This window comes from Schistocerca gregaria, chromosome X (genome assembly GCF_023897955.1).
Source record: "Schistocerca gregaria isolate iqSchGreg1 chromosome X, iqSchGreg1.2, whole genome shotgun sequence".
Lineage (NCBI taxonomy): Eukaryota > Metazoa > Arthropoda > Insecta > Orthoptera > Acrididae > Schistocerca > Schistocerca gregaria.
The window spans coordinates 495,213,660-495,237,391 of NC_064931.1; the positions used below are offsets into that span (position 1 = coordinate 495,213,660).

General features: G+C 38.9%; 1 protein-coding gene across 4 annotated transcripts in view; it reads right to left on the reverse strand.

The window, feature by feature from the left end:
- Nucleotides 1–9,131: 9,131 nt before the first annotated feature.
- LOC126299409 (dynamin) overlaps nucleotides 9,132–23,732 on the reverse strand; it is a 117,019-nt gene continuing 102,418 nt past the window's right edge. For 2 of the 4 annotated variants that reach the window (XR_007552797.1, XR_007552796.1), the window contains 2 exons: nucleotides 19,475–19,739; nucleotides 9,132–12,019 (listed from right to left, as the gene is read on the reverse strand). Coding sequence is in view for 2 of the 4 variants with exons in the window: in XM_049991301.1 (XP_049847258.1) it covers nucleotides 19,676–19,739 (64 nt within the window). In the remaining 2 variants the exon portion in view is untranslated. Of the gene's footprint in view, nucleotides 19,740–23,732 lie in introns of all 4 variants that reach the window. The other 2 variants (XM_049991301.1, XM_049991303.1) reach the window with 1 other exon arrangement.

Genomic DNA, 23,732 nt, shown 5'->3' on the forward strand with positions numbered 1-23,732 from the left:
ACAATGTTGACTGGAATACTATTTTTCAAATTCTGAAGGTGGCAGGGGTAAAATACAGAAAGCAAAAGGCTATTTACAATTTGTACAGAAACCAGATGGTGGTTAGGGAAGCAGTGGTTGGGAAGGGAGTGAGACAGGGTTGTAGCCTATCCCCGATGTTATTCAAGCTGTATATTGAGCAAACAGTAATGGAAACGAAACAAAAATTCGGAGTAGGAATTAAAATCCATGGAGAAGAAATAAAAACTTTGAGGTTCGCCGATGACATTGTAATTCTGTCAGAGACAGCAAAGGACCCTGAAGAGCAGCTGAACGGAATAGACAGTGTCTTGAAAGGAGGGTATAAGATGAACATCAACAGAAGCAAAATGAGGATAATGGGATGTAGTCAAATTAAATCGGGTGATGCTGCATGAATTAGATTAGGAAATGAGACGCTTAAAGTAGTAAAGGAGTTTTGCCATTTGGGGAGCAAAATAACTGATGATGGTTGAAGTAGAAAGAATATTAAATATACACTGGCAATGACAAGGAAAGTGTTTCTGAAGAATAGAAATTTGTTAACATCGAATATAGATTTAAGTGTCAAGAAGTCGTTTCTGAAAGTATTTGTTTGGAGCATAGACATGTATGGAAATGAAATGTGGATGATAAATAGTTTAGACAAGAAGAGAATAGAAGCTTTAGAAATGTGGTGCTACAGAAGAATGCTGAAGATTAGATGGGTAGATCGCACAACTAATGAGGAGGTATTTAATAGAATTAAAGAGAAGAGAAATTTGTTGAACAACTTGATTAGAAGAAGGGATTGGTTGATAGGGCATATTCTGAGGCATCAAGGGATCACAAATTTAGCATTGGAGGGCAGCGTGGAGGGTAAAAATCATAGAGGGAGATCAATAGATGAATACACTAAACAGATTCAGAAGGATGTAAGTTGCAGTAAGTACTGGGAGATGAAGAAGCTTGCACAGGATAGGGTAGCGTGGAGAGCTGCATCAAACCAGTCTCAGGACTGATGACCACAACAACAACAACAACAACAACAACAACATAGTTTTCTGGCAAAGTTCAAATACAATATCCAAAATACTAAAGGTGAAGAAGTAAATTGTCAGATACATGTGTACTGCACAGCAAAGATGTTCTTGTTGCCCATTATTTTGGAAACAACAAATAGAAACAGTTCCCTCCCTACATTCTTGCGCTGTAGACAAAAATTATTTAAGGAAAATCATTTTAGCTACACATAAAACATGAGAAACAAACAGAATTTTATGCTTCCCACACAATAACTGATATTATATGCACAGACTCCACAGTACACAGGGATGAAAATATACAATAAATTCTTAGGTAAAAACATACTTACTATGAAGAAAGAGATACTAAAAATAAGGCTGCAGGCTGAGGGAGAAATGCTACTATTTAGTAGAAGCATTAATGGATGATGCAACAATAGTTACAGCAAGGAGTTTTGTATTACATTCTTTATTCCACTGAAGTGCCACAGAAACTGGTATAGGTATGCGTATTCAAATACAGAGATATGTAAACAGGCAGAATACAGCGCTGTGGTTGGCAATGCCTATGTAAGACAACAAGTGTCTGGTGCAGTTGTTAGGTCAGTTACCACTGCTATAATGGTAGGTTGTCAAGATCTGAGTGAGTCCGAATGCAGTGTTATATTTGGTGCACAAGCAATGGGACACAGCATCTCCAAGGTAGTGATGAAGTGGGGATTTTCCCATACAACCTTTTCACAAATGTACTGTGAATATCAGGAATCTGATAAAACATCAAACCTCTGATATCGGTGCGGTTGGGCTAAGATACTGCAAGAATGGGACCAACGATAACTGAACAGAATTGTACAATGTGACAGAAGTGCCACTCTTCCGCAAATTGCTGCAGATTTCAATGTTGGGCCATCAACAAGTGTCAGCATATAAACCATTCAACGAAACATCATCAATATAGGCTTTCAAAGCCAAAGGCACACTCATGTACCCTTGATGACACAATGACACAAAGTTTTATGCCTCACCTGGGCCTGTCAACACTGACATTGGACTGATGATGACTAAAAACACGTTTTCTGGTCAGACGAGTATTGTTTCAAATTGTATTGAGTGGATAGATGTGTACGGGATGGAGACAACCTCATGATAGGTTGGTTGGTTTAAAGGTGGGAGAAGGGAGCAAACTACAAGGTCATCGGTCCCTTGTTCCTAATAAAGCAATGCCACAAGTGTGAGAATAAAATGGACGAAACATAGAACACAAAATGGAAAGAAAGGAAAAGCCACAAGAACAATGGGAAGGCAACGAACACTAAAGGAACAAAAGAGGACAATGAAACAACAGAGAGACGATAGAAACTGAAGAGAGTAAAACATCAAGGCAGCTTACAGTGGCTGGCCAACCACGAAAACAAAGAGGGAAAACCAGCCACTCTGCAACACATTAAAACCTCCACCCTAAAAGCACTATGGTGTAGGAAACAAAAGGGTTGAAGGACATGCGCTAAAACCTACATAGAAGTATAAAACCCACTCTCACAGATAAAACGTAAATCTAAAGGTGCTGTGGAGGCATTGTTGCCCAACACCGAAGGCAGGGTGATGGGAAAGTTAAAAGCCTGCCACAGAGCGGCTAAAAGTGGGCAATCCAGCAAGAGGTGGACAACTGTCATTTGGGAGCCACAGCGACACTGAGGTGGGTCCTCGGGACGAAGTAGGTAACCATGCGTTAGCCACATATGGCCAATGCGGAGCCGGCAGAGGACAACTGATTCTCTACAAAAGGTCTGCATGGATGACTTCCACACATTCACAGTCTCCTTGTTACGCCATTCTCTCTCCCAAAGCCGGAAAACCCTGCGGTGTAAGAGAGAATGCAGGTCAGCTTCGGAGATGCCTATTTCTAGAAGTGGTTTCCGCATCGCCTGTTTGGCCAGCCTGTTGGCAAGTTCTTTGCCGGGGTTTCTGACACATCCTGGGGTCCACACAAACACCACGGAACGGCGGGACTGTTCCAGAGCATAGATGGACTCCTGAATGGATGCTACCAGAGGGTGGCGAGGGTAGCACTGGTCGATAGCTTGTAGGCTGCTCAATGAGTCAGTACACAGGAGAAATGACTTACCTGGACATGAGCATATGTACTCAAGAGCACAAGATATGGCTGCCAGCTCTGCAGTGAAAACACTGCAGCCAACTGGCAAGGGGTGTTCCTCAATATGTCCTCCATGACAATAGAGTGCTGAAAACCAGTCCTAGGAATTGATATGTCTCCACCACAGTGAGTGGATTGTCATTAAGATAGAGTTCGGGTTCCAGATGAATGGTACGACACCGACAAAAGTGCATGAGACACAACTTTGCGGCTGTAAGCCATGGGCTAGAGCCCATGACTGTGCCTTGTGGAAGGCTCCCTGGAGGCGCTGCTCAGCAACAACAGTACTGGAGCAGCAGTACGAAATGCAGAAGTCGTCTGCATACAGAGAAGATGAGACGGAGAACCTGACAGCTGCTGCTAGACCATTAATGGCCACTAAAAATAGAGACACGCTCAATACAGAGCCCTGCGGGACTCCATTCTCCAAGATATGGATGGAACTATGGGAGTCACCAACTTGGACATGGAAAGTACGGAGCACAGGAAGTTTTGGATAATAATCGGGAGTGGTCCACGGGGACCCCACTCATACAATGTAGCATGGATATGATGTCGCCAAGTCGTGTGGTGTGGTTTACGTAAGTCAAAAAAGATGGCAATCAGGTGTTACCATCTGGAAAAGGCTGTTCGGATGGCAGACTCAATGGACACAAGATTATTGGTAGTAAAGCGACCTTGACGGAACCTGCCCTAACATGGAGCCAGCAAGCCACATGACTCCATGACCCAACTCAACCGCTGACATACCATACGTTCCAGCAGGTTACAAAGAACGTTGGTGAGGCTGATGCGCCGACAGCGATCCACATCAAGTGGGTTTTTACCGTGTTTGAGCACTGGAATGATGGTGCTCTCCTGCCATTGCGATGGAAAGATCCCATCGCACCAGAGTCAGCTGAAGATGATGTCGATTGTAGTCCGACGAGAGATGTTTAATCATCTGGCTGTAGATGCGATCAGGGCCAGGAGCTGTGTAGGGGCATTGTGCAAGGGCACTGTGTAGCTCCCACTCTGTAAATGGGGCATTATAGGATTCAGTGCAGCATGTAGTGAATGAGAGGATGTTCCCTTCCAGCCTCCATTTGAGTGTGCAAAATGCTGGGGGCTGATTCTCCAAAGCAGAGGCTTGAGCAAAGTGCTCGGCAATTGCGTTTGTGTCGGTACACAACTCACCATTTATGATAACACCGGAGACAGTTTTTGGGGCCTGGTACCCAAAAAGACGTTTGATCTTTGCCCAGATTTGGGAAGGGGAAGGTGACGTGTGGCACCCAATGGTGGAGACATATCTCTCCCAACACTCCTCCTTCTGTTGTTTGATAAGGTAGCGAACATAGGCATGGAGCTGTTTAAATGCTATGAGGTGCTCCAGGGGAGGATGCCGCTTATGCTGCTGTAGAGCTTGCTGAAGCTCCTTAATTGCTTCAGCGCCTTCTGCCGACCAACTAGAGACTGCCTTGTCTCGAGCACCCTAAAGAGCAAGGGATCAGGTTTTCTGCCGCAGAAACAATTGTGAAAGGCACCTGCTCAACCATCACATTGATGTTACCATGTGGGGGAGATTCAACAGTGACAGCAGAGATGAAAGTTACCCAGTCCACCTTGTTCAAAGCCCATCTGGGCAGGTGTCCATGTGCCTGATGTTGGGGCAGTGACAGGAAGATGGGGAAGAGGTCACTACCACGCAGGTCGTCATGTGCTCTCCAGTGGATAGATGGGAGAAGTCCTGGGCAGCAAATTGATAAATCAATGGCCGAGTAACTACCATGGGCCACACTGAAATGTGTGACGGCCCCAGTATTTTAGAGACAGAGGTCGAATTGCGATGGTGAAGTTTCGACATCTCTGCCTCAGCCAGTAAGCATAGTACCACCCCACAAGGGGTTATGGGCATTAAAATCTCCCAGAAGTAGTAAAGCTTTAGGGGGTTGATCAATCATTGCAGCTAATACATTCAGGGGTACTGCACCATCTGCAGGAAGATATACATTGCATACAGTTATTTCCTGCATGGTCCTTATTCTGACAGCCACAGCCTCAAGAGGGGTTTGAAAGGGCACATGTTCACTACAGAACGAGTTTAGGACATAAACGCAAACTCCACCTGACACTCGATTATAGCCACTATGGTTCCTGTAATATCCCTTATAGCCGCTAAGGGCAGGGGTCCGCATGGCTGGGAACCAGGTTTCCTGGAGGGCAGTGCAGACAGCAGGTTTAAGGCTTAACAGTTGCCGTAGCTCAGCCAGGCAGTGGAAAAAACTGCTGCAACTCCACTGGAGGATAACATTGTGAGACTGGGAAGGCATGGAACATTCAATGAGGCAGTTAAAGCCTCAGAGTCACCTGCTGCCACCAATTTATTTCCTGAGCGGTCTATATACATTGTATCTGAGGGTCTGGCGAGATCTAGGTCCTCAGCGGACGCCAAAATCTTCACCCCGTCCTCAGCCCCTGAGCTTGTAGGTATCGGTGGTGTGGGTGCCACCACAATTTCTTGGTCTTAGGGGCTTTCTTTTTGGATTTCTCTCACTGCTCCTTGTGTTTCCCTGCCTGGAAGGACTTCACTGCCTCAGTCTCCGGGACTGAGGATGAGCGTGAAGCCCTTTTTGGATTTCTCTCACTGCTCCTTGGGTTTCCCTGCCTGGAAGGACTTCACTACCTCAGTCTCCAGGACTGAGGATGAGCGTGAAGCCCTACGACCAGGTGCTTTTGGGCTCTTCAGCCACTGGCAGGTGTCTTCTTTCCCACTAGAAGAAACCTGGGAAGGGAGTGATCCAAGGGACCCCTTCCTAGCGAGAGAAGCCAAAGAAGACTTACACTTCTCCGGCTTAGAAGTGGGGACAGGCGTCCCTGGTGGTTGGGGGGTGTTGCTTCCGAAGTAGGTGGTGCAGGAGCAACAGAGAGGGAAATGCACCTCCCCCCCCCCCCCCCCCCCCCACCATCAAGGGGGCAGGTGTAGTCTTCTGTCTCTGAGAGGTGACCTGGCTTGGTGGAGCTCATGGTAGAAGCAGCGTAAGGCAATGCATACACACAGGATACAGGCGTTGAAATTTTCTCTTACACTCAGTGTAGGTCATTCAGTCCAAGGTCTTTTACTCCACGATTTTCCTTTCTTTCTGGAGAATCCTGCAGTCAGGTGAGCAAGGCGAATGGTGCTCTCTGCAGTTGACACAGATGGGAGGCAGGGCACATGGAGTATTGGGATGTGATGGACATCTGCAATCTTGGCATGTGACGCTGGAGTACAGCGGGAAGACATATGGCTGAACTTCCAGCACATAAAGCACCGCATTGGGGGAGGGATATAGCACTTTACATCACAAAAAAATGGTTCAAATGGCTCTGAGCACTATGGGACTCAACTGCTGTGGTCATCAGTCCCCTAGAACTTAGAACTACTTAAACCTAACTAACCTAAGGACATCACACACATCCATGCTCGAGGCAGGATTCGTACCTACGACCGTAGCAGTCGCACGGTTCCGGACTGCGAGCCTAGAACCGCAAGACCACCGTGGCCAGCACTTTACATCACACTGGCAGACCATCACCTTGATCTTCTCAGGCAATGTATCACCATCAAAGGCCAAGGTGAAGACACCGGTGGCAACCTGATTATCCTTCGGACCCCAGTGGAGACGCCAGACAAAATATACACCTCGCACCTCTAAATTGGCGCGGACCTCATTGTCGGACTTCAAAAGAAGGTCTCTGTAAAATATGATACCCTGGACCATATTTAAGCTCTTGTGTGGCGTGATGATTACAGAAACATCCCCAGCTTCTCAAAAGTGACTAAGCGTGACGTTCCTCCCATGGTGTAACCAGTAAGGGGAACGATTTGGGGTCATACTTCTGTGCGTTGAATTGAGCTCATGATTGCTTAGAGACTGCTGGTGTTTCACCACCAGCAAGAGATGATAGACTATGCTTCATTGAATGTCATCCGCCCTGATGCCGCCCACTCCAAACAGGGGGGGCTCCCCACAGGCACCACCCAGCCGCAGCAAAGGCCATCTGGCAGGATGACCATTGCCGGGAGTCCCGATGCCCCTGGGGGGATGGGCATCTACCCCTTGGCATACGTTGGGAGTTAACGGCCCAGGCATCAGTAGATGCGATCCCTGTGTGGTCAGGGGGTTACAACCAACAGGGTATATGGCGGCCCCATCACAACGGACTGAGTACCATGCTGGATATCAGGTGCAAAGAAGTCCATGGTCATTGTCAACGCAGAAATCGACACTGCATAGTGTATGGTGGAAAACGCACCCAGGAAGGTGCCCTCGCCCAAGAGATGGAGAATGGACAGGACTGCAATGCGACAATGAGAAAGTGGGCTAAAGATCTCGATGCACGATGCACCTTGTAATGTGCCATTCCCCAATTGACTCACCCTTCTGGAAAATTTTGAAGAATGGAGGTTAAACCATACAGGGAACCACCACATAAAGGCCGAAATGTGTGAAACTCCTTTTAGTCGCCTCGTACGAGAGATCAGCAGTGGACCAACCTCTTGAATCCATGGAGCCTGCATGTCAGCAGGGGACTGTTCAAGTTGGTGGAGACAGTGTAATGATGTGGGGTGTGTGCAGTTGGAGTGATATGGGACCCCTGATACTTCTAGATATTACTCAGACAGGTGATACATACATAAGCATCCTCTCTGATCACCTGCATCTATTCATGTCTATTGTGCATTCCAACAGACTTGGGCAATTCCAGCAGGACAATGCTACACCCCACACATCCAGAAATGTTATAGAGTGGCTCCAGGAACACACTTTTGAGTTTAAACACTTCCACTGGGCACCAAACTCCCCAGACATGAACATTATTGAGCATATCTGGGATGCCTTGCAATGTGCTGTTCACAAGAGATCTCCATCCCCTCATACTCTTACAGATATATGGACAACCCTGCAGGATTCCTGTGTCAATTCCCTCCAGCGCTACCTTAGACATTAGTAGAGTTTATTATACATTGTGTTGTGGCACTTCTGCGTGCTTGCGGCGGTGCTACATGATATTAAGCAGGTGTACTAGTTTCTTTGGCTCTTCAGTATATATGAATACGAGGGTAAGTCAATTATTATCGGCAATTTAGTTATATTTTTGTTTATTTTGGTAGTACTGCTGTTTTACATTGATGATACATGCTTTGTTTATTTGTTGTTATATCTTTGCAATTTTCAAGCTGCTAGGTTAGTTTCATTATCACTCAAACAGACCTTAAGAGGCCGTCGATTTGTCTCGGACGAAGCAGCAAAAGAAGTGGTGCATTCCTGTCTCTCAGCTCAACTGAGAACCTTCCTTTATGAGGGCATCAGGAAGCTTGTACAATGATAGACCAAGTGTGTTGAAACATAAGGAGACTATGACAAAAATGGTGTTCTTATAAGTTTCCTATTTGATTACAATAAAATTTTATAGTTATAAAATAATTGACTTACCCTCATACGTGTAACAAAACTGAACTATTATTATTAGCATTGATTGTTCTATGTTTATGGTGACGTTTTATGACAAATTTCTTGACATGTCTCCTGTGCCAAAATCAGATGGTTTAGATTGTGTATATTTTGACACTAACACACCACAATTCAGAACACACAAGAGTATGCCAGATACCATCATGTCAAACTAAGCGTTTGGCTACCTATAAAATTTCTTTCCCTGCTAACTGCTTCTGCCCATACTCCACCTATAGGTATCTACTACTATCATTTCTTAAACATATAGCACATTCCTGACTTTTATGTTTATATTGTTAAGAATTGCAGAAATAATCTCTGCTGCATGTTAATTTTGAATACAGATGAAGTTCTTACAGTTCCTGTACCACAGACTTGGTGGTAATGTGTTCAGTAATACATAGTTAAACAACTATTCATGCACAGATCACTGTGTTTAATAACTTATAATAAGCTTTAACAAAACTCAAAACATATATATTAACAAAAATATTTATTTTCAAAACTTACATGCATTTCAACTGAGACAGTACATTACATAAAATTATCACATCAGACACATTTCATATTAATTTAAATACATATTTACAATATTCACAAAAAGGTTATGGGAAAAGGTACCATAAATAATGAACTACTGCTTGTGACACTTCAAGTAGTTTCTGTATTACAAAATGCTATTCGTTAAAGCTAAAATAGTACATTATTTCCAAAAACTAAATGTTTCCACTAGACATTTTTGTGTTGCCCTCTCTCTCTCTCTCTCTCTCCCCCTCACACACACACACACACACACACACACACACACACAGAGAGAGAGAGAGAGATATATGAAATAGTATTTACAATATTTACAGATGTAAAACTTAAAAAGTAGAAGGAAGAAGAAGATAAAAAACAATGTGTGTGAATGGTTTTCTTTGCAATTAGGGAGTATTTTTTAGGATATCTTTTGAAGGACGAATGACAAATGACATCTTTACAGCCAGTCAGGTGTAGCATTCGAGCAATCCCTAATTCTGCACTTTCTTTTAGAATGTAGCTGTTGATATAGATAACGAGGAAATATGAATTTTCTTCTTTTTCTTTAATGGTGTGAACCCATCACATCTAAAGATTAATTTTTAATATTCACGTATGTACCCCCTGACATTTACAAATACTGAGAAAATGTTATTTTAGTAATATTTTCATTTTTTAATGTTCTTAATATTAGAGTGCACGACTGATCACCCTGAGGAACAATGCTCATTATCAGGTCACTTACTGCATGAGGGGATCCAGAATAACTAGACATGTGTTGTCAGCATGAAATAAGGATTGTGAACTTGTGCCTATGAGCACTTCTTGTCTGAATGATGGCCCTTGAATGGAAAGGAAACTCTGATAGCCAAAACACTGTTTCATTAACAGTCTTCCAAAACTGTGGGTTTAAGTGGAAATGAAAGGGGCATATGGAGGGAAAGGGATCTACACACAGAGAACAATAGTAACAATAAATAATAATAATAATAATAATAATAATAAGATAATAATAATGATGACACATCCACTTGCCCATCTTAGGGTAGAGAGGTTAAAACAGTCTACTGAAGATGAACAATTTTACTGAATTATAAGATCTCCAAGCAAGAAAGTGCTTGCAGTCATTCACCATATAACTTAAACTTTAAGAGGTGGTCCTATGACGTATGTATTTTTCCAGCAGTGTCAAGTGCAGTAAATGCAAAAACATTTCACAGGCAGGAAACTTACAATTAACTGATTTTGAGAATGGTATTGGCCATGAAACACTGTAATTTTTTTAAAAAATTCTGTGGTTTATTTACAGGTGACACAAAGGTCTGCAAAAACCCCACTGAAAAGTATTATATTATACACCATTTCTACACACAGCTACCCATCTGGGTCAGGACTCATACTATGTATGCTGAACAATGTGACTTATAACTAATGCTTACAATGTATTTTACTGCTTTTACTCAATAGCTCTGTAGTATTGACAGTAATGTTTGTGCACATCTGAGCTTCTCATCTTCATCCCTCGTGTTCTAGACACTACAATGAAAGATAGTTAAAGTTACTGCACTATCTCTTTTCTATTTTCTTTGGGGATCATTTAAAGAATCTAATTTTTAAACAAAAATACAACTGTCATAAACCCAACTGTTTATTTTAGTATCACAGTACTTTCTTAGTCATGATCCTCTGGTAGGAGGGATGTCACTGTCTTCACGAAAATGATTGTAACAAGCAACAATTACATGTTATACCACACTAATTCCTACAACAAATATTCTTCTTGCACTTTGTAAATTAATACCACCATGATCTGAAAATGTTCTATGGGACATGAGATGAAACTGTACAACCCTAAAACTACCATTACTAAATCATGTCATCTGTGCCATACAAATATATTGAAGGAAATGCTGTACAGTGGTTGAAAAATGTTCTTACATATTGGTTCACAGAACCGTATTTTATGTAGAAAACAAACAGAAGGCAATCAGCAAGTGTGACTACCAACTTTCAGAACTTCATATACATCAAACTACACAACAATCTTTATAAACAGCCTGCATATCAGAAATGAATATTTGTCTGCAACGATTTTTGTTACTGGTAACTGCTAGACCCTGCATTGCTCAAGGAATGGTTCTTATAGCAAAATGTCCCCACTGCAGATTATGTACATGTACACAAAATAATAAACAGAACTCATAATCACAATTGCTACTTCCATTCAGGTACCTTTCAGATGACTAATCCAATTTAAAGAGAAGTTGCAGGAAATACAATTCAAAAGACACTGCCACAGCTTAATGTGTTACTACATCCCTTTTACCCAGAAATATATAATGGAACTTAAGTATAATTTCTTCTAAGCAGTTATACTAATGCATTCCATGAATAGGCATTAATTCTCCATACATGGATATATTGGGCCTGTTCGTGAAATATAAACAGAGATACATGACAAACCAATAAAATACTATCTCACAGTTAAAATAGAAGTCTGGCAGACCCTCTCAGGTATTTATATTTAATGAAATAAATTTAGAAAATATCAAAATGGTCTCTTACAAAATACTTTTCTACATGACCCAGCATTCAGGTGAGAAATTAAAATAGAAAATTAACAAAGATTATAAAATTACAATTTAAAACACTTGTAACTCATTTTATTGAATTTCATTAATAATCTTTTCAGTCCAGGGAGCTCTTGAGATACTAGAATGTTCACTGGATTATCACTCAGGTGCAGACCTTGAGTGTACTTATGAAGCCCACACAAGTAATGGCATTATTAATTTGTTGTCTTCCAGTGGTTGCTCTAATTAGCCTCCTATTACTACCACCTGTAAACAAATATAAGTACTGAGCTTTGAAATTTATCTGTCATTCAAGTGGTCAACAATAGCAGTGCCATGAAAGGGAATACAATAGACAGATTTCTTCTTACAGAAGGCAAATGATTTTTCCCAGATATTTCTTGTTATGTGATGTAAATAACACAAAATTTAGCTGTACAGGTACATGTACTGGGAGTTGTCATGGTTACTTGAAAACTTCAGATCATGTCTTAAACTCACATAAACAATATGATTTGTTTACTTTTATCACTGTCTCCCTACCAATTCCCAAGAAAGATAAGCAATTATGCTGTGGTCAGCAAAATTACAATTCAGTACAACAGTTACAGTAGCACAGAACCATACCATAATAAATTTAGCTTGTTTTTGTGTGTTATATACAGAGAGTTAAATGATATCTGTAGATCTACTGGTAATAAATAATAATTGTGTGTTAATTTATTAAACACAGTCACAAGTTAGGTTTTAAAGAACTGTACAAGTACAACTCTTTTACGGCCTTTTATGGACAAGAATTACTGAAGTGCTAGGCATGTTAATAATTTCATTCAACAACAAGAAAAAATAGTTCTAAAAATAGTCATTTTCACATACAAGAAATGCTGGTGGTGACAATTTCCCATTTGGAATAAAAAGTAGTAGTTTCAAAGTTCAGATTTTAACAATCACAATTTCAGCTCTTCAAGAGGTACATAATACAATTGTATATCATAGATCTACAATCTCCTGCATGAAATATCACATTTGCAAGTTTTTTCCAATTTTCTTAAAGTCCAAAATAGAAAATGGCATCTGCTGGTATCAATTGCCTTCCACAAAACTCAATATGATAATGTTAATTCCTTCCATTTACACATAACTTTACAAAAGTTTTCATTCATTTCATTCCAAGATATACACAGGGACATGGCTCATTCTGAATTTAACCACTACTGCCTGATGACAGCCATGTGACAATTACGACAATAGAATGTATTTGGAATGGCAAATATCCACAGTTTTGTCAGTGTTTAATAAAATAATTTCCTTTATGTAAACCAATAAACACATCTGGAAAGACAACTAAAAATGTAACTTTTGCAGTTGGCTATTATTAATGGATTTCTGTATTAAGCAACAATACTATCAGAAAATAAATATGTTATGAAATCTATACACACAAAGCCACCACACCTAAAGAGCAGTTTTACAAATCACTCACATTCAAAAATAACAATTTTTGTGTGCAGCAAGGTGTGTACAACAGAGAGCAATAGTTTCACAATAATACATGTGAACTGTTTTAATCACTAGGAAAATGTCAAAATAAAAATTTCCCCACAAAGAATTTTTTTCAACACTTACAGCCATAAATACAAAACTCTTTTCTTTTATCTCTACAAGGATTAATAAGTTGGAAAATTGTCTATGAGATGCCAGAGGTATCAGTATCTAAAAAGATTAACACTGTTTTGATCATTTTTAGAAAATAGATATGGTACATAACTATAATATATGACATATATGGTATCACAAATAGATAACTATATGGAGTAATCTCTGTTATGGAATAACCTCCTCATAGTCACGACAACTGTTCAGTAAATGTAAATGATATAACATTACTGAAACAAAACAGTACGATGAATCAGTAAACAAAGCATATATTGCATCATTATTAAATTTTATTAACTGCTGTAATTTAAAATGCATTGCACCTATGGTACAGGAACCATATCACTATCAAACATAAATGTGTACAATAACTCAATCAGCAAACTTCTTTCATATTTACATCTGGTTGCCACATTGAAAGGTTACTTACAAAATCATTGTTCTTACAAACAATTAATATTTCCACTCAATGGCTTTCTTGCACACACACACACACACACACACACACACACACACACACACACACATTGTAAAACAAATTTGATTGTTTCCAGGAGGAAGCATTAAAACAACGCTGACTTATTTCAGTCAATCACGTTTTGATTACTGTAATTAAAATCTGAAAATATCATTTAGATTATTTTGGAAAATGTTATATAGTACTACAAATGGAGTGTAGTATCTAATATTCCATCTTTATTATATAAACTAAATATTTACAAATATTAGTAAATAATACGGACTAGAATTCATTATCTGGAGCCACAAGCAGTTAAGCCAATAGCATTAGTTCCTTCAGAATTCTTCAGAACTAAGAATAAATTACTGATTAATTTATTGTGAGTTCAATAGTTATCATAGTGCTGTAGAGCACAAAAGTAAAAACAATTCCTGGGAAATAATATTTTAATGTGGGTATACATTTAATGTATGTTAATTTGAAAGGTAGCTACGGGAACTGAACATTATTCACACAAATGTTACAAAGGAAGTGGAAAGTTGTTAGATATTCTACAAGGATCACTTGGTGACTAAACCGCACTCAAACTTGAAAAGTACATTAGTTATAACAACAAAAATGCAGGTACACTAGAAATAATCACACAGTTGCCTTTTGTACAATAGTTCACACTTCATCATGCTTTAGTCAATATGGGTACATTTTTAGTGTAAAAAGGAGGTCACAGTGATTATGCATATAAATAATAAAGTATGGTGGAGCAAAAGAATTCTACAGCTGAGCACAATTACTAACTGTGTCCAATTTACAGCAAGGACTTAATGATGACATACCAGCAAAAGATGAGGAATGGTATTTTGGGAAAGCAAAGTGCACAAATACTGTGGAATGAACACAACAACACTCTACCACCACTGACCAACTAGCTCACAAATAACAATTGTTTTTCACACTTGTCTGACAGCTGACAGAATGAGGGCCCCCTCCCTGAAATATCACAAAGTCCTTATGTAAGAACCATAGGCAGGGACTTTTTTTCCCCTGGCACTGGATCTGGAACTTACTGTCTCAAAAAGCAATTTTAAAAAGTTTTCTTGAGAACTGGAATGGAACAAGAAATGAATTTCTCAACACAATTGCAAATGATGGGTCTGTGACAGGAGTACCTCGTCAATGCCATGGTGGCATGGGAATAGATCTGTTACTATATTTATTAATAAAACTATTCTCATTACTTAAAGGTTGGCTGCCATCTGTGGGACTGCAAAGGGGCTTTTATTATGTGATGCAACAAATAAGGGAAGAAAGTGACAAGAAGACTTATCATAAAAACAGATAAAGATTAGCAGACTTAAACATAATAAGTGTACTGGACTCCTTCTGAATAGGACTAACAAGTCTGAAGCTCAAGATATATATCATCATCATCATCATCATCATCCTCTTAATTTATTTGTGGATTCTAACAATTTATTCTGAAAACTGGCAAACTCATTAATCATCTAACACTGTGAAAGCACCAAAGAATCTGTAGAAGATAAACAATCTGCTGCATATCTTTCTGATGTCATTAATCAAAATGGAAAAAGATGAAATGCTAAGAACACACAGCATGTTCCAGTTCTCTTTCAATGCACTAGACTGATTAGAGGAATAATTGCGAGTTTTACTTGCAAAAAGTAAATTTCATGCTGAAGATAACTAGTCATCTAAAATTGGGGTGGAGTGGGAGAGAATAAAGACGATAAAGAAGTTAAGGTTTCCCAAGTGACTTTTGATAGTCTCCTCCATTATTATACTAAACAGAGAGAATATGACACTGTCGAAAATAAGCATCAATAATTACTTCACAGTTCTTGCATGAGATGTACTTAACAGAATTCTAATTGTATTATCACTGTTGGTATGTACAACACCCTATACGATCATAACAAGCACTATTCGGTCACGATATCTGAAGAAGTTCAAGCTTAGATTTTACTTTATTTCAGAAAATGTACCTCAATTTGTTTTAAAAATATGTTCAACAGTTGTAATTGTCTTTAGGACCATCATATTCAAAGACCAAATTATTGTCATCAGACTCAATGAAACATCAGTTTTACTCAAAACATATGAAGAAAATTGTTTTCTATTCCATGAAATAACTAACAAAACTGCGGGAAGAAAGCATAAAAACAGGAAAGATATTTAAAAACAATTAAAAGAAACCTTCCAGTTAAGTAAAGAAATATAATCCATAAGCACCGCTAGCAAAATACAATACCCTGGTTAACAACACAACATAGGAAATTTTAACACCAACTGTGGAAATTAAATTTCATGTGTTGGTTTTCAATGGATTAAGTCTTGTGGTGCAATAAATATCATAACAGTGCATAGACAGTAAAGCAGTGAGTAGAACATGACCAGGAGCTATACCACTAAAATGGACATGAGTGTAAGAGCAGTGAGGGAATCTCTGTCTGGCAGCCCCCCCCCCCCCCCCCCCACTCACACACACACACACACACACACACACACACACACACACACACACACACACACTTCCTCCCTTTCCCTCTACTCCATTTCTCTTGGCTGACCTTTCATAGCTCCACCAATTTCTTTCTTAAGGTGTTTTGTCTGAACATCAGATTGGAGTCATTGTAAAGAAATCAGCATTAGGTTAAGTATTGGAGAGAGAAAAAAAAGGGATTCAGGTTTAATCATATCAAAATGAGATCGTTAGCGATATAGCACAAGTTTCGATTGGACAGAGATGGAGAAGGGAAATGGAATCATCAAACAAACCAACCACTGCTAGCTTTCCCCTAAGTAATTTTGGAAAATTATTTATTTATTGCCACATTTCACTTTACACAACCTGACATCTTGCAACTAAAGTGAATTTAGGAAAACCAGGGGAACCTTAAAACTGGATAGCTACATAGTGATTTCAACCTCTACTCCTCACGGATACGAGTCCAGTTTCTTAACCAAAGTTAACTTCGCATTCTGCAGTAGAACTATCTGATGTGACCTCTCAAGCTCTTCATTTCATAGAGTAAAATCATTTACAGTAAACAGAAAACTGCAACAGGAACTCAGCAGATAGCCTGCCAACCTTGTCTAGAGCTATTTTGCAGTGCATATAGTTAAGTAGTCTTCACAGATTACTTCCTAGTATCTGCTGAAACAGAGTGAATGTATACATTTTATGATCAAATGCAAACGTAACACTGTAAGTGTGTCCCTGACTCAGAAATGATCTGTATTTGCAAAGAAGAAATGTACTATCTATTATATCAGAAGAATTAAATCTCATTCAATATGAGATATCTATTGCAAAATATGCTACAGTCATTGCACTGATACCCAAATAAAAAAAAAAAAAGAGAGGGAGAGGGGGGGAGAGAGAGAGAGAGAGAGAGAGAGAGAGAGAGAGAGAGAGAGAGAGAGAGAGAGAGATATAGAGAGAGAGAAATGGAGCACTATCATTAACTTTAAGGGGTGTTTGTAAGTAGAGGCTATTTGACATAAATTATAAATTAAGTGTGCTGGACATTCATTTAAGGATCCGTCATTTACATCAAATTATATCCCTTCGTAACTTCTCCTCTATCAGGTAATTAGGTGAAATATTTCAATGCTATTTCATGAAAGCTGTACATGCTACAGTGTGAAATTTCAACAGTAATGTCATTATGATGCTATTTCATAAAATGGAACTAACTAACAATGCAATATAAAGTCTTAAAGTATAAATTTATCATGGCTGCCAGTCACACATTTTAATGACTTGAATGAAATACCAGTCACACATTTTAATGACTTGCGTGAAAAAAAATCAAATTTGCTGACCCATATTGACAGAAAAAAAAGGGGCAGTACATTTAATTGAGTCAGCACTAACAGAGGAACAAACAGAACATGAGTAAAAAAACCACTTATCCATCTCAACTAATGAAATTTGTTTTCTCCATATTACAACAGGTTATTTGACTCTTTACATAACCAAAATACTTCCACATAGACTCACTTAACTTGCTTCTGAGTGTCGAGTGGTAACATCAAAATTTATATTGGTAACTGACAGAGACTGATAGTGTTTTATGCTTACAAATGAAATAAGGCAACTTCTCTTCCTTTTTATCACTATGAAGCTATTTTTATAAGAACCATTTCTAACCAATCCACAGCCTTAAGGCAGTAAGAAGTAATGAGTTAGCTTTCATGTATAAATCAGAAACAATCACCTTTTCACTGCCTGAGAAGTCTTAAAGTTGGCAAAAATGGTGAAGTATAATTGTAATAGTCATTTATAAAGCACGTAATGGCAATGACTGTACAAGTTGTTCAGAATGACCAATTGAAACAAGTTAAAACTGTATGCTGAACGGAGACTTGAACTCTGAGAAATGCCTTATTTGAGCAGGACTCGTTCAGTTGAGTCACCTGAACACATCTCACAGACCAAATGAAAGCTTTTTCTTGCCACTATGTCCTCTGCAATAAGTTAGCTGTTCATGTAAGCTCAACTGGAAGAGTATTAGCCATAACAGGATTTTATCCTATTAAAGAGTGTGCGCTCCTGGGAAAGTACTGAAGTGAAGGTGTAAGAGAGCCATTTGAAAAGAATGTAAAATTCTGACAGACAAAAATGCCAAAACAATATTTAATAAGGAACTACAAGTTAAAATGAATACCATTGGCCTCCTAAATATTTTGAGTAAATGCAATGAGATACAAAAGAGCACAATTATGATGACGTGTGGGGCTCATGTTTGTGGTGATTACAGTAATAATTATAATGAAAACTCTAATTTTCATTAGGTAACACAGTAAGGAATCTGTGCTGGTCCAAAATGACTTTCCACAGTAACAGTAACAAAAAGAATGGAAAGGGAATTTTGAGTAAGCAGTCTACCAATTTACAATGCATCCTCCTGTTTAAAACACACACACACACACACACACACACACACACACACACACACACAGATAGAGAGAGAGAGAGAGAGAGAGAGAGAGAGAGAGAGAGAGAGAGAGAGAGACTGATTCAATCTTTTCATCCCAGCCACATTGCATTTTTAAGATCCAACAAGATTTTTAATACTTTGGCATGATTTGTCAATGTCATCATTAATGTTGTAACCTTTCAAATACTCTGATTAACACTTATTCTGATTAACTAAATTGAAAATATTGTAAACAGCATTATCATCAGTGCAATACACACACCATAAAGTGGTCTGTGTTTTTGCCATTCTTTGTCTTGCTTTGTTGACTGATCCTAAGAAAATGTTACCGTTTGTCAACAACACTCAATTTTTATAAGTGACTCCACTTCTGGAAGACAGATTTCATTTAAATACAATATCACAATCAAGAATTATCATATCCCTATCACAATTATGCGACTCAGCATGAACAAGGACTATTTAAACTTACAGTAATTCAAGATACAGCCTTCTAAAAGTTAATACTATACACAGTGTTTTTTGGTAAGAACACTGAATGCATATTACCTGGAAATCTGTAAAAAATTAACAACTTATGGTTTATATTTATACAACACACAAACAGACAACCACAAATACACAATCCTATCATCTTATTCTCACCTTTAGAACATAAAAACATGTCGGAACACACTCTTATAGTGGGCTTCTTATGAAACATGTAGAAGCACTCTGCATTCACAGCGAAACTTACATCACCACTTTCACACAAATCGTGTTAAGTATTAAAGCTCCTGAGCCTTTTCCTTTGTAGCTTGTTCCCAATGCCAAGTGATGCCACCATCCACTTTTCCATAGAGTACATCACATCCGAAATGGATTATTGGGCCGTTCCACGACTCTGGGGGGAATGTTTGGTACAGGACGCCTATAAAAAGTAATGTATTTTATGACCTAAAAAAATCACTAAAGAAGCATGTAAGCCAACAGTCTAGTAAAAATAACATATTGCTACTTCAGTTTTTTAATTTGCTTTGCATTGTGGATTACTAAGTTCTGTTTAAGCACATAATGCATTATTATAAAAAAATATCCATTAAAACAGTTTAATGCATGTAAAATAGGTGTAAAATAAACATGAAATGCTGTATGTTGAACTGAAGTTTTTATAAGGTTACTACAAACTAATATGCTACACAAAATAAAATATTCTAGTGGTAAATGTGTATTTACAGATATTTACAGCAGTTAAAGCCATCATTGATATACATACCATAACCTAGAAAGCAATGAAAACACACATAATATAGCCCCTTTACTATGTGCAGAACAAAAATGATTTTCAATGGATAAAAATCTATTCAGAAAAAATTCAGTGCAAATTAAAATTCAACATTCTAGCTGAAACTTCTATGCAACTATGGCACCTATGAATACACAGAGTTATAGCCTCAAGTTTTGATTTAATAATACTCCCTTATCAACAGCTGTCATTAGCTGTATGAGCTTTAAGACTAAGTATGCAAAGTGCAAACCCATCATATCAACAAGAATCAGAGAACTTAGTCACGACACCAACACAGCCTGCAAATATAGAACAAATTCGCTGTTCAAAACCACAAGGTAAGTAAACAGCAAGTGTGTCTTAACATCTGTATGTATTTAATAATTCTGCACTCAGAACTGAGTACCTGTGTAACTTTTGCAAGCACTACCCAAAAATATACAGTGCACTTTTGTTACTTTACTTTGTTGGGAACAGTGACTCCAGCCAACAATGATTTTTCATTACCACAAAAAGCAACTGCAAGAAACCAACAATGATTAAGGAACAAAGCAGATTCAATTTCATATTGCATGTGCCTATTTATTTAAGAGAAGAACAAATTGGTCCAGTTGATTATCCCCACACTAATTTAGGGAACAGTCACAGGCACTAACATTTCAGCATTAAAAGATGTGGAGTGATTTTTCTTCATCGCTAAGTGTTAATTATTAAAATTCTTGCACTAATACATCTGCATTTATCTTGCATGTACTTTTCCTTTTAGAAAAAAAGGGACATAACTGCAAATGTAAAAATATTACCTGTTTAACACGTACATCTGTATTACAATTGACAACAAGTTAATACTCATTTAGGAATAGATTTAAACATTCTCACCACATTTATCAATTACAGCGTGTGCAACTAGTCTGGCATTTCTTACGGACAAGCTCAGTTTCTGCCTTGTGCATGTGTGATATTTGATAACTGTACCATGCTGTGTAGAAGACAAGCTACCAACTGCGATGGGCAAGGAAGCTGAGCTAAAGCAATCATGCATTAATTAACAAAACATACCTTTCTTATTATTGATTAAAATGTACTAACCATTACCCTTCATTAAGTTAGCTCATCCACTTGGAAGCACAGTGACAAGTGAATTATTAAAAGTGAGAAAGGTAATATTAAATAGCACTGTCAGAGAAAAAGTTACAAGATAATGTATAACCATATATGTGCAATCTAAACTTTACATTTCCCAACCCCACTTTTCACCAATATGAGATACAGTTAAACATAATTTAACAACAGTGTGCATGGCTGTTGTAGCAGGTATAGCTGGGTCACCGGCCAAAGCTGTAAGGTCTGTGGCAAATAGTACTGGTGGCAAAACGCTGTTTCAAGCGCAGGTGTTTGTTGTAATAATTGGGTGGTTTGTCAGCATACAAGAACAACTCTTCCCCACATTCATAAGTGAAAACTTTGAAGATAACTGCATTAATTAAAAGGAATTTTAACCTTACGTTCCAGCTGAGTGCCTCCCCAGTTCACTTCCACTTGTGGTGATGCCCTGCTAGCAGATTATGACACCAAACACCAACAGGACTCCTGATTGACCAGAGTAGGTAGCATTCAGAGAATCTTAAAAGGAATTAGCACCAGAATTATCACCCAAAAACATGCAAACCTCCTAGCAATCTACAGTGCCTGCTTGGGAGCCATCACACAATCTACCAATTGAACTTCCTGCAATTCTTACTCCTTGTGACACAGGCATAACTGCCACTCTTTCCGACCTTCTGACGAGTAGTTATTACAGGCACAGTTCTGCCAAAAGTAGAGATGTGTGAAGAATTTGACAGCATTTTGAAAGCTGACACTCATCTTACCAGATTCTGAGTGGTTCTGTCCTGTTTGAAATTGACGAAAATCCTTGTTGGGGTCAAAGTCAGTGAAGGATAATTATGAGAATAATGTTCAGTACAGTGTGAATGATTTGTTTCTTGAGGCCCAAGTGGGAAGCTAATAGTTTTCTTTAATACTCTGGCAATGTGATACATATTCACTATAACAACTCTCTTAAGAGTACAGCTGTATATTTCAGTTCTGTAGGCATTGTGTATCCCTAACAAAATTCAGCATTATTTATTTTCCTCGCTGCTGTGTTTCTTAAGAATTCTGTTCTTAAGAAGAACAGTACTTCATATTTGTTATAAACAAAAGATTGTTTGTACTTTGATCATATTTTCTTTATTGGGATATGACAATAGAGCAATACAGACGTAACTATGTGAAACTTCTGTCTAAAATTAGAAATTTCTGGACCCACTGAACACTTTCATTTCAGTATCTAAATTTCATAATAAGATCAGTGTAATTTTTCTTTCAAAATGCTTTTGAACTCCTCACATATCTGCATTTATGGCAGAACTCTGCCTGTAATAACACCTGTGTCAGAAAAAAGTAAGGTTTACAGGAAGTTTGATTGATTGTGCAATGGCCCCTAAGCACACACTGTTGTCTGATAGGCTTGATGCCAGAAAGGAGCTTTGCATAGTTTTGGATAATAGTTCTCATGATAATTTCCTTGTAAGATTCTCTGAACACTATCTGCTCTGGCCAATCAGGAGTCATCCTGGTAGCTGGGATCATAAGCCTGCTCAGAGGGTCTCACTGCAAACGCAACCAAACTATGGAGGCACTGTGCTAGAATCTAACCTCAAAGTGTCTTAATTATTGTGGCTGTCCTCACAGCTTTCATTGGTGTCTGCAGGAAAGTGTCATTCTTATACACTGACATAAACCTCAACTGTTACAGAATACACCTGTCCCTGAAACAGTATTTTTCCACCAATACAACTTAGTACACCTTACAGCTTTGAACAGCTTTGGCAGGGAGGCCAGCTGACCCCACTACCTACAACTCAACAGTCGCACACACTGTCAAACAAACTTATGGTGAAACGTGCTCTATGTGGTGGTTAGTGTTTAACGGCCAGTTGACAACGAGGTCATTAGAGACGGAGCGCAAGCTCGGGTTAGGGAAGGATTGGGAAGGAAATCGGCCGTGGCCTTTCGAGGGACCATCCCAGCATTTGCGTGAAACGATTTAGGGAAATCACGGAAAACTTAAATCAGGATGGCCGGAGACGGGATTGAACCATCGTCCTCCCGAATGTGAGTCCAGTGTGCTAACCACTGCGCCACCTCGCTCGGTTTGCTCTATGTGGCAGGGGCCTTAGAAGGGGGGGGGGGGGGGGTGGCTTACTGACTATCTCTCTGCTCACCATATCGAGTTTATCTTAATTATAAGCTAAAGAACTCTTCAAGCCCGAAAATTCAGCACAGTTAAAGTGTCATTTGAGTAGTTAAACTAACTTTAAACACAATCCCACAAAAGACTTTTCTTTCCTTTCCTTTTTTTTAATGAAACAGCATTACAAGATTTCCAGAGCCCATGAGCACTAGCACACAATAATTCTATTCATACACACATATGGAGAAAAACATGAAGCATTTTGACCACACTTTCAAGAGTAAGAGGGAGATGATGAAATATTTTATAGCACTCACAACACAATATCTATTAATTACACTCTGGAGGCCTTCAAGACTCTATTGTAAAAAATGATTCTTGTCGGCGTAGTCATATTA